Consider the following 15,037-nt stretch of genomic DNA (forward strand, 5'->3'; position numbering starts at 1 on the left):
GGGTTTGGTACCCTGAGGGCAGGGCGGTAGTGCCAGGAGCACCAGGCCAGCATCGGTGGCACCTGTCCCTCCACGTGTGAGGAGAGAGGGGCGCTCAGGGCCAGGGTGTGAGCCGGATGGTTCCCACGCTTCCCACCTGTTTGAGTTTTCTGGGGCTGCTGTGACACAGTCTGGGGAGCTTCAACAACCGAGTTCATTCTCTCCCAGTTCTGAGGCCAGAAGTCCACAATCAAGGCATGGGCAGGGCTGGGCTCCCACTGGAGGCTGTGCAGGGGATCCTTCCTTCCTCTTCCAGCTCCTGGGGGCTGCAGGCATTCCTTGGCTTGTGGGGGCATCACTCTAACCTCTGCTTCTCTTGTCATCTGGCTGAGTTCCCGTGTGTGTGTGTGTGTGTGTGTGTGTGTGTGTGTGTGTGTGTGTGTCTGTCTGTGTGTGTGCGTGTGCACGTGTCTTAACTAATTACACCTGCACAGACCCTAGTTCTCAAAAAGGTCACATGCGCAGGTCCCACGTGGACAGGAATTTTGACAGGACACCGTTCAACCCAGAACATTGGCCTTCAGTCCAGCCCACCGCTGTCTCTCTCTCTCTCTGTCTCTCTCTCCAGCTCTCTCTCCGTCTCTGTCTCTCTGTGTTCCCCCCACCCCGCCCCCATTCTTCCTGGAGGTGCTCTCCTCTCTGCTGCTGGCAAGATGGAAATTGCATCATTTTCAAGCAGCACTGACTGAGGGGTTTTCAAACCCAAGAAGCAGGCGTGAGTCTGAGGCGCAGTGACGGTTCCCTTTAGAGATTACAAGCATGCTAACCCCTGCTTTCATCTTTCCCACTAAGCACTTGGTGTTAAATTAGCCACATCACATGTAAACACTCAGGCACATTATTTAACTGATCTAATTTTCAGATGCTACACAGTTTAGAAATCTCTAGCAGGCCATATCTCTGGTTTCAGCACCACATGGTGGATCTTAAGGGGTTGCTGCTGAAGGGAGATTCCTGGGCCAAACACATTAGCTTTTGTTTCCTTCTGGCTTCTCGGGGGCCTGAGTGCTGAGAACCAGTGGGTTTTTAGCCAGTGGCGGGGAGTGAGGAGGGGCGGGTGGGCAGTGTCAGTCTCCGCTGTCCCTGCAGGGACAGGGCAGCTCTCTGTATCACCCCTCTCATCCCCTGCCCTCCCTCCCACCTTCTGGCGGAGACCCCGGTAGCTTTCCCATTCCCTTTGTTTAGCCGAGTTTGATAAGACATAAATATCCACTCTGCCCGTGTTAGAGGCGAGTGTCGGAAGCCTCCCATCGGGTGCAGAGAGAGCTCCAGATGGGAGAAGCCACACGGCTCCCAGCTGCAGCCATTGCTAATGTTTATTTGCACTTTCTTCCCCCCACACATGCTAGGCCCACGTATAAGCCTTCAGATGATTTGAACTATTTTCGTTTCATCATTTCATTTGAAATGTTTCACTCTGCTCTTTTCATTGGCACGGCGCAGCTGAGTCATGCGATATCGGGTCCTGGAAAGCTCGGGTCTGGCTCTCGTGGGCATTTATGCTCAGGTGCTGGTAGCTCGACCATCCGACTTCCTTATGTCCTGGCAGCATCCCCCTGCCGACCCTTCACAGGTAGCAGTCATTTATTAAGAACACTTACGTCTCTCTGTCTACGTGTGTATCTTACGTCTCACACATGCACATATATTACACACAGGTTGATCATACGTATATCTCACACGTACACATACATAGATATCTCACACACAGAACACGCATCTCACACACACACACACACCCGCTGTCACACATACATGTGCGTGTGTAGACCGACCACATGTGTGCGTCTCCCTGGGGGAAGCCCACCTCCCCCCCCGGCAGTGTCACTCAGTGAGGACTTTGTCACTTTGCTCCACCTCTTGCCCCAGGGAACAGTGACCTCAGTGGCCCTGTGATGGAAAAAGAGACCCCTGCGGTGGCCGGGGACAGCTGTGGCCCCCGAGAGGCTGGGGGCCATTGGAGAGTGGACACTGGTTTTTATCGGTGTCTAAACATGAGCTTGAGTTAAAAGGCTCGCACTGACTGTTGCCTTGGACGTTTGAGCTTAGCTGTCTCCTGCTTCAAAACAGCTGAGTTTGATGAGTCCGTGGGGGTGAGAGTTGAGTGCCAGCCCATCATCAGGATGTTCCCATGATGTTGTCCCCAGATTTAAAGCCAGCAGGAGGCGTTTGTTTGTGAACAGGCTGTGTTTTCTTGGTCCTCGTCGCCCGTGTCAGGACCGGGGCCCTCATCGGTCCCCGTGTGACTGCAGAGGTCTGAGGAGTGTGCTGGACACGAGGATTTATTAGACTGTGGAGGTTGGCTCGTTTTTCAAAAGTCTCTTAAAAAGGCACTTCTTGAGGACACGTAAGACATCCTTGAGTTTTACTAGAAAGGCACAGCACAAACTCTACACTTAGAGGCATTGCTCTGTGTGGTGGGACGTGGGGGAACCATCTGTTTATGGAGGAAGAGGCTTTATCCACGGCGACTTGAATACTCACCATGCTTTGTTTCTTTTGAACAAACCACTCAGCTCCTTTCACAGCCTCCTTTAGAGACGGGGTCGCAAGCCCAAGATAATGGTAATTAAGCCACGGAATGTGTTCAGACCTGGGCAGTTTTGGAGCAGAGCCACGAGCGGGAAAAGCAAGATGTTTAAAAGCGGCTTTTGGAAGAAGGTCTGAAATTGCAGGGGGCAGAGAGGAGCACACGGGGCCCTGAGCCTGGCGGCTATTCCGCAGGCTCAGCAGGAGATGCAGGTAGAATGGATGGAAGGGCAGCAGTCAGAGCCCATCAGAAGGAGAGCGGCTAGGCAGGGGTCAGCAGGGAGGGTGAGGCCGGTCAGGGGGCCTGTGGACCCCGGGCCTGTCTGATGGATCCCAGGGTAGGGGGTGTTCCCTACACTGGGCCCCAGGACGGTGGGCACCAGAGGGCCTGACATTCTCCATTGTGCCAACCTTGATTGTCACCTTTATTTTTAACTTCTTGGGTCAGAACCCCTGTGATCCATTAGGAAAGCGTCAGGGGGGCTGTTTTAGCTTTGGTGAGTGTCAGCTGGCCAGGAGTCAGCAGAGTGAGGCTGCCCAGTGTTAGGGGCACACGGGGACCTGTTCCCTCCTCTCCCTGTTTGTGGGAGAGGGGGTGCAGCCTTCCTGGGGCTCCCTGACTCTGTAGTTCTATGTCCAGGAAAGAATCCCAGGAAGGAATGGGGTAGGTATAACATGGTAAGTGGCTGAGATTGTCAGTATGATTTTTTTTTTTATATACATTTATTTATGTATTTATTTTTGGCTGCATTGGGTCTTCGTTGCTGCACACGGGCTTTCTCTAGTTGCGGCGAGCGGGGGCTACTCTTCATTGCGTTGCGCGGGCTTCTCATTGCGGTGGCTTGTCTTGTTGCAAAGCACGGGCTCTAGGTGCGTGGGCTTCAGTAGTTGCAACACGCAGGCTCAGTAGTTGTGGCTCGCGGGCTCTAGAGCGCAGACTCAGTAGTTGTGGCGCACGGGCTTAGTTGCTCCGCAGCGTGTGGGATCTTCCCGGACCAGGGCTCAAACCCGTGTCCCCTGCATTAGCAGGCGGATTCTTAACGACTGTGCCACCAGGGAAGTCCCTGATATTGTTTTAATGGTCAAAAATTGGGAGCAAACTAAAGGCCCAGATATGACGGATCCATCACATAAATTATGGTAGGAGGATACAGGGAGAGGAGGAAATACCATGACTTTGAACTTCACATACAGCATGGCAGTACCTTTTATTTATACCCGGGCATGAAAATAATTCTAGGGAGGACGTAACGCAAACATTTGACCCAGGCACTCTTGCAGGGGGAAGAATACATGATATTTTCCCCTTCTCTGTGTTTTCGTTATTTATATTAAACATATACTATCAGAGAAAGAATAGACAGTTCCAGTAACAGAAAGGCAGCGCGCACAGCAGCCGAGCCTGGGGCCTGGACCTGACCCTCTCCCGTGCCCCCCGCAGTACTCCCGGCAGGGGCAGGAGGAGGAGGGCCGCAAGCGCTACGAGGCCCAGAAGCTGGAGCGCATGGAGACCACGTGGCGGAACGGGGACGTCATCCAGCCCGTCCTGAACCCAGGTAGGAGCTGGGGTGTGGGCCGGGGCCGAGGCAGCGCAGCCACTTCACGAGCGTCCTCTTCCTGGGCCGGTGCGTCCCCTGGTGCTGTCTCCTGGGACAGGCCCTGGGGTCCCGGGAGCACTGTCCCCTTGGCCCTGCACCTTGCAAGCCCCTTCCCAGTCGCACAGCCGACCATGGGGATGGGGGGACAACCCCGCACGCCTCGGTGCGTCTGCTCCCGTAGAGTGCTGACCTGGAGGCCCCCGTGGGGAGAGGCCCTGCTGCCCAGGCAGAGGGACGCACGCCTGGCCACGGAGAATTTGTCCCCCAAGTTCGCCTGAGAGTGTGTTCTGGACGGGATTTCCAGCTCATGAAAAAGACAGAAGGGCAGCAGCATTTCCCACATTGTTGTTCCCCGGCCCGCCGCCCAGACGCGGCCTCAAGTTAGACAGACTCTGAGCGCCCGGGGCTGCTGCCTTCCAGTCTTCATCCTTGTGCCTGTAAGTCCGGGCTGTCGGCTTTAACAGGACACGCCTCCACAGTCCAAACAGGTGAGGGAGGCTTCCCGAGTCCCTGCCAGAACACCGTGCAGGGCTGGGCCTGGGGGCTTGGGGCCTGGTGACGCACATCACCCTCCTCTGCACACACAGTGACCACGTCTTACCGTGTGGAGAGCGGGCTGCACGCCCTCAACCTCCCCATGTTGGCCGGGCTCCTGTGATGAGTGTCCACGTTCCATGTTGGGTCCCGGAGCGACTCCTCAGGGGCCCTGCGCGCGGGTGCTGTGGCTCCTGATCTGGTCCTGGACTGCCGTCTGAGCACTGGCCCCAGGGCGTCCCTCTGCTGCTCCATGTGCCCTGGGCTCTGCCCGCTTGCCGCTAAGGAGGAGCGCGGTGAGCTCTAGTGCAGGGGCTGGAGAAAGCTCCGCCGGCCCGCCCGCCTGCCTTCCTGGCTGCAGCCCACCTTTGGCATCAGGGTGGGTGTAGGGGGTCGGGACTGGTGAACACCTCGCAGGCGTGCAGACTAGGACAGGACTTTCTGGGTTTCGGATTCTGTCGTTTATCGGGGGTGCGCTTGACACCTCTGGCAGTGTCTGTGCGGCTTGTGTAGGGCTCCCCTCATGCTCATCCTTCCTGAGTGCCACCCTCACCTGCCCACAGTGAAGGCCAGGGCACTGGAGGTTGGTGTCCTTACTGTTCTGCTTTTTTATTTATTTTATTTATTTATTTTTGGCTGCATTGGGTCTTCGCTGATGCATGCGGGCTTTCTCTAGTTGCGGCCAGCGGGGGCTTACTCTTTGTCGTCGTGCGCGGGCTTCTCACTGCGGTGGCTTGTCTTGTTGCGGAGCACGGGTTCTAGGCGTGTGGGCTTCAGTAGTTGTGGCACGCGGGCTCAGTAGTTGTGGCTCGTGGGCTCTAGAGCGCAGGCTCAGTAGTTGTGGTGCACGGGCTTAGTGGCTCCGTGGCGTGTGGGACCTTCCCGGACCAGGGCTTGAACCCATGTCCCCTGCATTGGCAGGTAGATTCTTAACCACTGTGCCACCAGGGAAGTCCACTGTTCTGCATTTTCAACAAACACCAAAAAAAAAAAGGAAGAAAAGAAAAACCTATTGGTATAATAAAATGTTGCTGTTCTGATGAAACCTGATAAAGTTGTATCTTTTAACAATAAAATGTAAATAGACGGTAGTCCACAGGCCTGCGGGCTCTTGTGATGACTCAAGTGTATCCAGGCGCTGGGACACATGCCACCATCAGGCAGCAACCTCAGGCCCAGCCTCTGCTTTCAGGAGGCAGGTCAGGCAAAGGCACGGAGGACTGCAGAGGGACGCCGAGGGGCCGAGAGGCCTCGGGAAAGGCACAGACTCGGTGCCGGGCGCGTTCCTGGGAGAGAGGCTGGAGCGGGCCAAAGGCAGCACTCCTCACCCTGGAAGACAGGTCCTCGCCCAGCCCCTGGGCCCTGTGACTGTGACCTTATTCGCAGAAGGGGCCTTTGCAGGTGGAATCAAGTTAAGGACCTCAAGATGAGGTCGTCCTGTGTTACCCACAAACGTGGGGAGGGCCCCAAATCCAACGAGGACCCCAAATTCTGTAAGAGACAGAAGGGTAGAGACAGTGTCAGCCCAAAAGCAGCAAAGAGGGGAGCTCAGAAGAGGTGCTGGCTGGCATCTGGGGGCTGGACCCACCTGTCCTTGGGCGGTTACTGGCCAGTGCTGCATGGAGGCTGGGGCCGAAGGCTCAGTCTTGAGCTGTGAGAGGCATGAGGTTCATCCTGGTTTACTCCTTTGACTGACTGACTGGGGAACGAAGATTACTCAGGGTTTTCAGTCAGTTTAAGTTCCTTCGCTCATGAGATAATTTCTGTTTGCCATCCTCTGACTGTAAACCTGATCCATGATGTTTTTCGGGGTCTGTTGTTCTCTAATGAGATTAGTGGAAAGTGGCTTCTCAATCTCAAGGTTTCTTGATAGGTTTTTACCAGCTTTTATTTTTTCCTTTTCTGGCCCTAATAAAAGCGCAGCTTTGGGCTTCCCTGGTGGCGCAGTGGTTGAGAGTCCGCCTGCCGATGCAGGGGACACGGGTTCGTGCCCCGGTCCGGGAGGATCCCACATGCCGCGGAGCGGCTGGGCCCGTGAGCCATGGCCGCTGAGCCTGCGCGTCCGGAGCCTGTGCTCCGCAGCGGGAGAGGCCACAGCAGTGAGAGGCCCGCGTACCGCAAAACAAACAAACAAACAAACAAAAAAAACGCATCTTTCTCAGCAATAGGGACTGGCTTTTAACCACTTCTTAAGGAAGTCACATATCCATTCTCTGGACTTTTTGAATACTACAGTGTGCTCTTGTCACTGGGGTCTTCTAACACTCTCCCCCTTCCTGGGAGGACCCCCGCCCCGCCCTGATGAGGCAGGCTTGGCCCGAGAGTTGCCACCCGCCCCGCGCCGGCAAGGCCCTCTGGACCTGCCGCTCCCTGTTACTTTTGAAACCAGAATCACATTTCAGCCTCTGTGGCTGTTGCCTAGCAATCCCCACAGGGGGCCAACCTCCTCTTTCAGGTGTCTTTTCAGAGAGTCTGGGAGTTCTTTACAGGCCCATTTTTTCTTATTGTTTTCTCCATCTGATGAGACAAAATACAATTACCTTGAATTCTTCAACCCATGGCCATTAGTTGTCCAGCTTTAACCGTGTAGGGACTGTTTGGCCACGTGACCCACCATCTTTCTGGGAGCTGTTGGGTTTATGACAAAATCAGCCCTGGGACTTCCCTGGTGGTCCAGTGGTAAAGAATCCGCCTTCCAATGCAGGGGATGCAGGTTTGATCCCTCGTTAGGGAACTAAGATCCAACATGCCACGGGGCAACTAAGCCCGTGCGCCACAACTACTGAGCTCACGCGCCTCAACTAGGGCCCGCGTCCCGTAAACTACAGAGCCCACGCGCTCTTGGACCCGCGTGCCGTTAACTAGAGAAGAGAAAACCCGCACGCCACAACTAGAGAGAAGCCCGCGCACCACAACGAAGAGCCCGCACGCCTCAGCAAAGGTCCTGTGTGCTGCAACTAAAACCCGACGCAGCCAGAAGTAAATAAAATAAATAAGTAAATAAAAAATAAATCTTAAAAAGCCAGCCCTGCCTCTTCCCCGGCCTTTGTGTTTGAAGCAGTGTTCACCTCCAAGTCCGGTCCCCACTACCGGGACAGCCGGGGTCTTGGTGAGTCACACCCACCCCTCATCCCTGCTCAGGCCCTGGACCCTGCCTCCCTGAGGTCAGCCAGTGCCCGGCCACCCCCGCAGGCTGATCAGCCCGGAGCCGCCCCTAAGAGTGCTTGGTGCCCGTTAGGGGCTTGCGCTGGGTGGGAGAGCCTTCTCCCCAGGGTCTGGCCAGGCCCCGTCACCCCGCTCCCAGCAGCACTTGACCTGGGGGGCGTTGGGGAGGCAGGAGGAGGAATACAGGGTCTGGAGCCGGACCTCTGGGCTTGGATCCCGGCTCTGCGCCGTGGGGACTTAGCCCTTCTGTGCCTCAGGTTCGTCGGCTGCAAGCACGGAAGAGGGAGTTCTGTGCTCGTCTCTGGCTGCCCTGGGGACCTAACTCAGGTTCTGGACCTCATTTTGAAATCGCAGGTTCAAAGATTAGGCACTGCATTAGTCAAGGTCATTGTAGCTGCTTACACTCTAAAATCCTAGCTCCTAATAACTCAGTAGAGGTTTATTTCCTGTGAACTCCTAACCGGGGGATCTCCTCCAGGAGGTGGGGACTCGGGATTCAGGCCCTTTGGTCCTGTAGCTCCACACCTTTTATCAGGTAGCTCTCGGGGCACCTCGGGAGGGGAAAGAGCAGGGAGGCTCCCCTCTCGGGGGTTTTGACGGCTTGGGCCTGGATGCAGCACTTCCACTCACTCTCCTGTGGCAGGAGAGCAGCCGTGCAGCGGAGAGGGTGGAAACGTGGTCCAGCCGTGCACGGGGGAGGGTGAGGAGAGGGGCTGCCCAGTCCTGTCTTCTGGTCACACGTGGTACACCTCACCCTCAAGGACAGCGACCTGGAATCCTGTCCAGTCCCACCATCCATTCGTTAAGGCAGTGCTGGCAGCGATCACGGATAAGCCCCAGGTGTCTGTGCCTTGACCTTGAACTTCGAAGATCCTCTTCACGTTTCCCTGTAGTTCCCCTAAGAAACAGGACGTGAAGAACGGGGGAAAGGCCACTGAGGACAGGAAGTGCCTGATCCAGGGGCTGTGAACCCACAGACACGGTCCCACCCTGCAGAGCCCCCGTTGAGTTACAGGCCACAGCCCAGGATAGGAGGACCTGGGTGTTGGGTACGTAGGTGTATTTTTTTTTCCCATCAGAATTGTGGTGTTTTCTCTCGTTGGAATCTCATCAGTGCCAGTTCCAAGCACACTGAATCATTAGACACGGCTTAACTGATACTTTAAACATGACTGCAGAACGGTGGGGGGCATCTCTTTGACCAGGTTGTTATAGTCATTTCAAGTGGCTTGTCATTCGAATAAGTAGATGGTTGACATGACAAAGGTTTTTGTGTGCTATTTCCACTGTTGGAAATTTTTAAAAACTCTTTTGTCATCGTGCACACACAAACCTCTCAGCTGGTCAGAGCAGCTCCCGAGAGCAGGCCAGGCTTGAGGCTTTTCGTTTGCATTCGTGCTGTAAAGTAGCTACTGGGATGTCTTCTATGAGTGGGACCCAAAGCAAAGAAAGCATAGGAGGGCACCCCGGGGCTCTCGGGCCCTGTTTATCCTTTGAAGAGAGAGGCCCAAGGGAGACAGTCCTTGGAGATCAGGGGTGTCGTGGGCTGGCAGCGCTGGCCTGGAGTGTTTCTCTGATGGCTCTGGTGGCAGAGGGACTTCTCTGGCATCCTCTGTGGCCCTTGGGCTGTGCCCCTCCACCCCGTCTCCCGAGGCCATCTGAAGCCCCGAGGCCAGAGTAGGCGTGGCCCTGGGTGCACCCTTGACTGGCAGGGGCTGTTACCCGCACTTCCTGAGCACAAGGAGGGTTTCGGGTGCGTCTTCTCCACTTGGAGTGAAATTAGGAACCGGGCAGGGCAGAGTTCTGGACGCCTTCTCAGGGCCTCCCTTCTCATCCCGCGCAGCGTGTCCGGCCACATTACCCGAGGCCCAGATGGTCTCGGATGGTCCAGGCCATTCTGGACGCCCCGGGGCCTGGGAGGCAGCTGAGAGAGGAAGCATCTCCTCCCTCCGGTCGTCTGCATCCCCGGGGACGCCAGGGGACCCTGGAGCTCCCCTCCCAGAGCCTTTGGAGTCATCCTGTCATCTGTTGGCTGGTTTTAGATAGCATCCTTGCACACCTGCTCCCACGGGGCCCACACGCGGGTGGGTGGGCTGGACGGCCGAGTCCTCAGACTGTGGCCTCTCGGGACGGAGTTCTCCACTCAGCTGCTGACCACCAGCTCCTGACGCCGCGACAGGCCGCTGCCTTCGACGTCCCCGGCTTGAGGGTGCGCCCGGCGGGGGGGGAGCTGGGACCTCCTGTGGTGGCTGGCGCCCACCTCTGCCAGTCACACTGAACCATGGAAGCAGGCCGGTCGCCAGAACCCCCGGAGGTGGGACTTGACTGTGGATAATAACAAGAGACCCCTCCCCCCATCCCACCCCGCACCCCAGGCTGCAGCCGCTTCATTGCTTCTGACACAGCCGAGGGCCCTTCCGGCTGAGAGCGTCCGGAGATGCTTGAGTCTTTCCCGTAGGGGCTTCTCAGAGCAGACGGCACTTCACACGCGAGCTCAGAGCTTGAGTCTAAACCTGTCTAAGCCGTGAGGCTTGAGAACAAATAGAAAATACCTTGAGTTTGGAAGTCAATCCTTAAGGCCCCAGCTCACCGGAACTCCAGTTTTTCCCTCTTCGTGACCCCTTCAGGCAACCACACAGTCTGAGATCCCACGTGGAGAAGCATCAGAAAAAGTCTCGGAGGCAACTGTCGGCACTTAAGAGACCCAGGCCCCGACCTCTGGGTTGGCGCCCCTTCTGGCTCCTGAGCAGCGTTACTTCCTGCACAGACTTTTCTGTCCACCGCCGGAGACAGGAAGGACCTTTCTTCACCTGCAGGCTGTCCCAGCCGTTCGGGGGCCCGGCAGGCTGGCTTCCTCGGCAGCTTGGGCTTGCTGGGGCAGGAAGGGGCTAAGCTTTCTGAGTGCCAGCTGTCCGGGCAGGAAACAAACGGGCGTCATCCCTCCCGGAAGGCTTTGGGAAGGTGGAAGCAGGCACAGCAGTGGGGTCTGCTCAGAAGACCCACCCCGTTGGAAGAGTCTGTGTCGAGGGATAGTATTGGTTTCTGGAGATGGGGCTTTATTTCATCTTTTTTTTTTTTTTTTTTTTTTGCGGTACGCGGGCCTCTCACTGCTGTGGCCTCTCCCGTTGCGGAGCACAGGCCCCGGATGCGCAGGCTCAGCGGCCATGGCTCACGGGCCCAGCCGCTTGGCAGCATGTGGGATCCTCCCGGACCGGGGCACAAACCCGTGTCCCCTGCATTGGCAGGCGGACTCTCAACCACTGCGCCACCAGGGAAGCCCTCATCTTTTTTTTGAAGTGCAGCCTCTTACAGATATTTCAGCAGCAGCAGTGCCGCGTGGGTGAGGGATGCCCCCAGAGACTTGGTGCTCTGGGAAGATGAACGGGGGACACTGGAGGAAAGGCCAGCACACCTATCGGTGCAGTGTCTCCGGGGCCGGGTCGGGACTGAGGGCTGGCAGGAGTCCCAGGGTGAGGTCTAGGGATGCACGTCTGTGGCGTCTCTGTCCAGTTCCGTGTCTCCACCTACCGTTGTGTTTAATGAAGTCGAAATTTAAACTTTTGAGAAGTTGCATAATAAATTGCTAAAATATTGTCAGTGCCTGTTCACAAACTTGAGAATGAAAGTCAGGTGGGTGACTGTCTCCTAAGCGAGGGTCATACCAACCCTGGGGGCTTATAGGCAGGAGGTGTTCAGTTGCTGCTCAGGAGTCAGGGCAGGGCCTCGCTGGGGACACTGGTGTCCCCAGGGAGTAGTGTCATGACCCACTAGCAGAGTGGCTAATTAATCCTCGAAAGCCTTCTCCCCACACAGACTGGAGCGTTTTGAGACCACGGTTTTCCTTAGAGAAATCCCACCTAAGGTGATGACAGCGGGAAGCCTTCGGTGACCCTGCGAACATCAGGGCGCTGTCGCCACTGTTGGGCCCTTTGGCCGTGGGAATCGATTGGTCCCGTGGCCTAATCTCTCTCCTTTGTGATTCCAGAGCCAAACACGGTCAGCTACAGCCAGTCCAGCTTGATCCACCTGGTGGGGCCTTCCGACTGCACCCTGCACGGCTTTGTGCACGGAGGTAAGGACCAGTGACTCTTGCTGTCCCCTTCCTGCTCCTGGTTCCTTGTTAATTCCCCCCAGGAGGCCATGCTGCCATCTGACCCAGTTTAGGCTCTTGTGTTTAATGAAGTGTACATTTAAACTTTTAAGAGGTTGCATAATAAATTGCTGAAATCCTGTCGGCGCCTGTTTTCAAAATTGGGAATGAAAGTCAGATGGGTGACAGTTCTAAGGGAGGGTCACACGCAGCCCTGGGAGCTCATGGCCACGAGATGTTTAGTGGCGGCCCGTGGGTCAGGGCAGGGCTCTTTGGGGGACAGTGAAGTCACCAGGGAGTGACAGTGTGACCCGCTAAGAAAGAGGGCTTAATTCAGCATGTTTTTGCCTCTGGCGTTTGCATGTGTTTCTTCCTTTAATCAGATTCCACCTCAGAAAATACAGGCCTTGAAGTTCCCAGCTTGGGAACCACGGCTGGAACACAAGAGGACTTAGCTCCAGGCTCCAGAGGGACACTTTTTACTTTAACAGTGTGTAATTATTTTTTTGTGTGATTTAGGGAAAATATAAGTAGCACATCAAACCCGTAATTTAATGGAGATTATCATCTCAGATGAGGTCAAAGTAAACTTTAAAAAACAAGTCGTTTTAAAGAAAAACATAAGGGGAAATGTTCTTAAGTGGTTTAGACGTTAGCAGAAGTTGTGTGGGTGGTGGAGTCCGGGCACCGCTCCTCTGGGGGCACCGAGCAATTCATCGTCCCCCAGGCATGACTGGAACTTGCACGTGCCGTTCGTCTGCACTCTTCATTTCCAGTGGCCTGGAATGCCAAGTTCTCCTTGCTTCTCCACTCTTGAAAAGTCCTGTTGATCCTTCAAAACCCAGTTCCAGTGGTACCACTCTGTGCAGGATTACACTGATACTTCTACCAGGGGATGCCTCAGGAGCAGGGCTCAGTCTTATTCTTTGTGTTGGCTCCAGGGTTTCACACAGAGCCAGAGAGGTGCTTTGCAGAAGCTTCTTCCGTGAACAAGAGGCACAGGTCAGGCTTGGGTTGAAAAGCTTGGGATGAGGGGCCCTGGACCTGTCAGAATCAGAGAATGGGCCCTGATCTGAGATTTTTTTTTTCTTTGCCGTATGCGGGCCTCCCACTGCTGTGGCTTCTCCCGTTGCAGAGCACAGGCTCCGGATGCGCAGGCTCAGCGGCCATGGCTCACGGGCCCAGCCACTCCGCGGCATGTGGGATCTTCCCGGACCGGGGCACGAACCCGCGTCCCCTGCATCGGCAGGCGGACTCTCAACCACTGTGCCACCAGGGAAGCCCCTGAGATATATTTTTCAAGTTTGTTTCTTTTTTTAACTAATCCTCTTCTGTGTATTTCTTTTTCAATTTCATGATTATTTTCCTCTTTCAACTAAACTCTGCTCGCGACGCCCTTAGATATGATTAACTTAGTCCTACCTAAGGGAAGCTCTACTTTACAACAAAGGGTGCTTTCCAGCCCCGTGAATGTTGTGACAATCAGGGTATCTTTCTTCTCTGAGAGCAGCCGTGGCCTTACCAGCCTTCTTGTTCTTCGCCAGCCCTTGTCAGCCAAAGGCCGGGCTTCTGTAACTGCTAAGAACTGCCTTTGAGCCTCACAGAGCTCCGCTCTACCTGAAATTTGTGAAACTCTATGCTAGAAGTTTTGCTTAGTTCATCCAGATGTTGGAAGTTCACTAAATGTGGCATTTCCATCATCACTGTCTCCTTGGCAAAAAGTTTATACTCTTCAGTCCGATCTTTCCTCACATGCTGAGAGGCGTCCGTGAAATGCAGGAAGCGAGGGAACTGTTGGAATCCCCTAGAAACCTACAGCACATCGTGCTCATTTACGGAGGCTGTGCGGCTGCATTTAAAAGAAGCGCGTTTTTTAACGCGTGTTAAAGAAGCGTCTACAATGGCTTTACAATGTTTAGTGCCTATTTTAGTAGGGGTTTTGTGCTCATGATTTGAAAACCATGCCTAATAATCTTACCAAACCTAGTCACTTCTTATAGTGCCTCATAACTCACCAGGCGTGAAGGAACAAAATAAATACCGGACTGGAAACACTGAGTCCTGTGATTTTATGGTGTTTTCCTATAGAGAGAATACTGTCGGCAAGAATGGTGTCTAAGTCATTTGAATGAAAGTCTCCTGTAAACTGTAAATCAGTAGATGCCAATCGCAGGAGGAAACGGGGAACTGAGATGGGTGCTAATTTGGCTTTTATTCAGTAATTCTGCACTGCGTATGGGTCTTTGAAAACCTCCTCCCTGTCCTGTTTTCTGTGATTTTCACACATGGGATAGTCTTCGTCTTGAGGACTGGCTCCTACCCTGCGACTTAAAAAACACACACACAACACAGATCTTGGCAACGCTGAACTGGTGAGAGATGTAGTAGGAAGGGTTGGAGATCACAGATGGAATCCAGGACTCCTGTCAGATGCTGGGTCTTCCCTCCTTTCCTGGCTGCAGGGACAGAGCCTCCGATAATTCATCGAGGGGATAGAAAAGACGCAGGGAGTGAGCAGAGGGCCCTCGTTTTGCTGTGTGGGAAGGCAGGCTGGCTGCTTCTCCGTGGTTCTGAATTTCAGGGCCTCTGTGCAGAAGCGCTGGCCGGGCTTTTGGCTTCTGCCTTCTGAGTCCTGCATGAATCAATGTGCAGTCCTCTCTTTCTCCTCTTGGTAGTTCTGGGATCTCAGCCCAGAAAAGGCCATTTCTCCTCCGCTCTCCCCTCCCCCGTGGTCGGCTGAAAGGGGTGACCCAGCAGCTATCTGCGGGGCTGTTTAGGTTCTTGCCACAGTCACTCACCCAGACGCCCATCCTTGATAGAAACACTCGGAGGAGGGATTGATTTTACCTCCCAAACATGACAAAAGCCCTAGAGTGAGCACCTTACTCAGAGGGGAGCCCAGAGGATCGTCCCCTGGGGTTAGGAGTAAGGCAAGGGACCCTAGTTAACGTTGTTTTGGAGATTTTAGCCACTGCAGTAAAACAGGAGGAAAAAAATAAAGGCACAGGAAGTGGCAGAAAAGAAGTAAAGCTATCTGGCTTTGCAGATGGCGCAGTAACATACCTGGCGAACCCAAGAGATT

General features: G+C 54.8%; 1 protein-coding gene across 1 annotated transcript in view; it reads left to right on the top strand.

Moving 5' to 3' along the window:
* ACOT7 (acyl-CoA thioesterase 7) overlaps nucleotides 1–15,037 on the top strand; it is a 90,691-nt gene that overhangs the window by 30,446 nt on the left and 45,208 nt on the right. Inside the window, exons 5-6 of the mRNA XM_027110367.1 lie at nucleotides 4,010–4,124; nucleotides 11,851–11,937. Of these exons, the coding sequence (XP_026966168.1) occupies nucleotides 4,010–4,124; nucleotides 11,851–11,937 (202 nt within the window). The remainder of the gene's footprint in view (nucleotides 1–4,009; nucleotides 4,125–11,850; nucleotides 11,938–15,037) is intronic.

Source organism: Aethalodelphis obliquidens, unplaced genomic scaffold (genome assembly GCF_003676395.1).
Source record: "Aethalodelphis obliquidens isolate GAN/ISIS:26980383/991018 unplaced genomic scaffold, ASM367639v1 scaffold9, whole genome shotgun sequence".
Taxonomy (NCBI): Eukaryota; Metazoa; Chordata; class Mammalia; order Artiodactyla; family Delphinidae; genus Aethalodelphis; species Aethalodelphis obliquidens.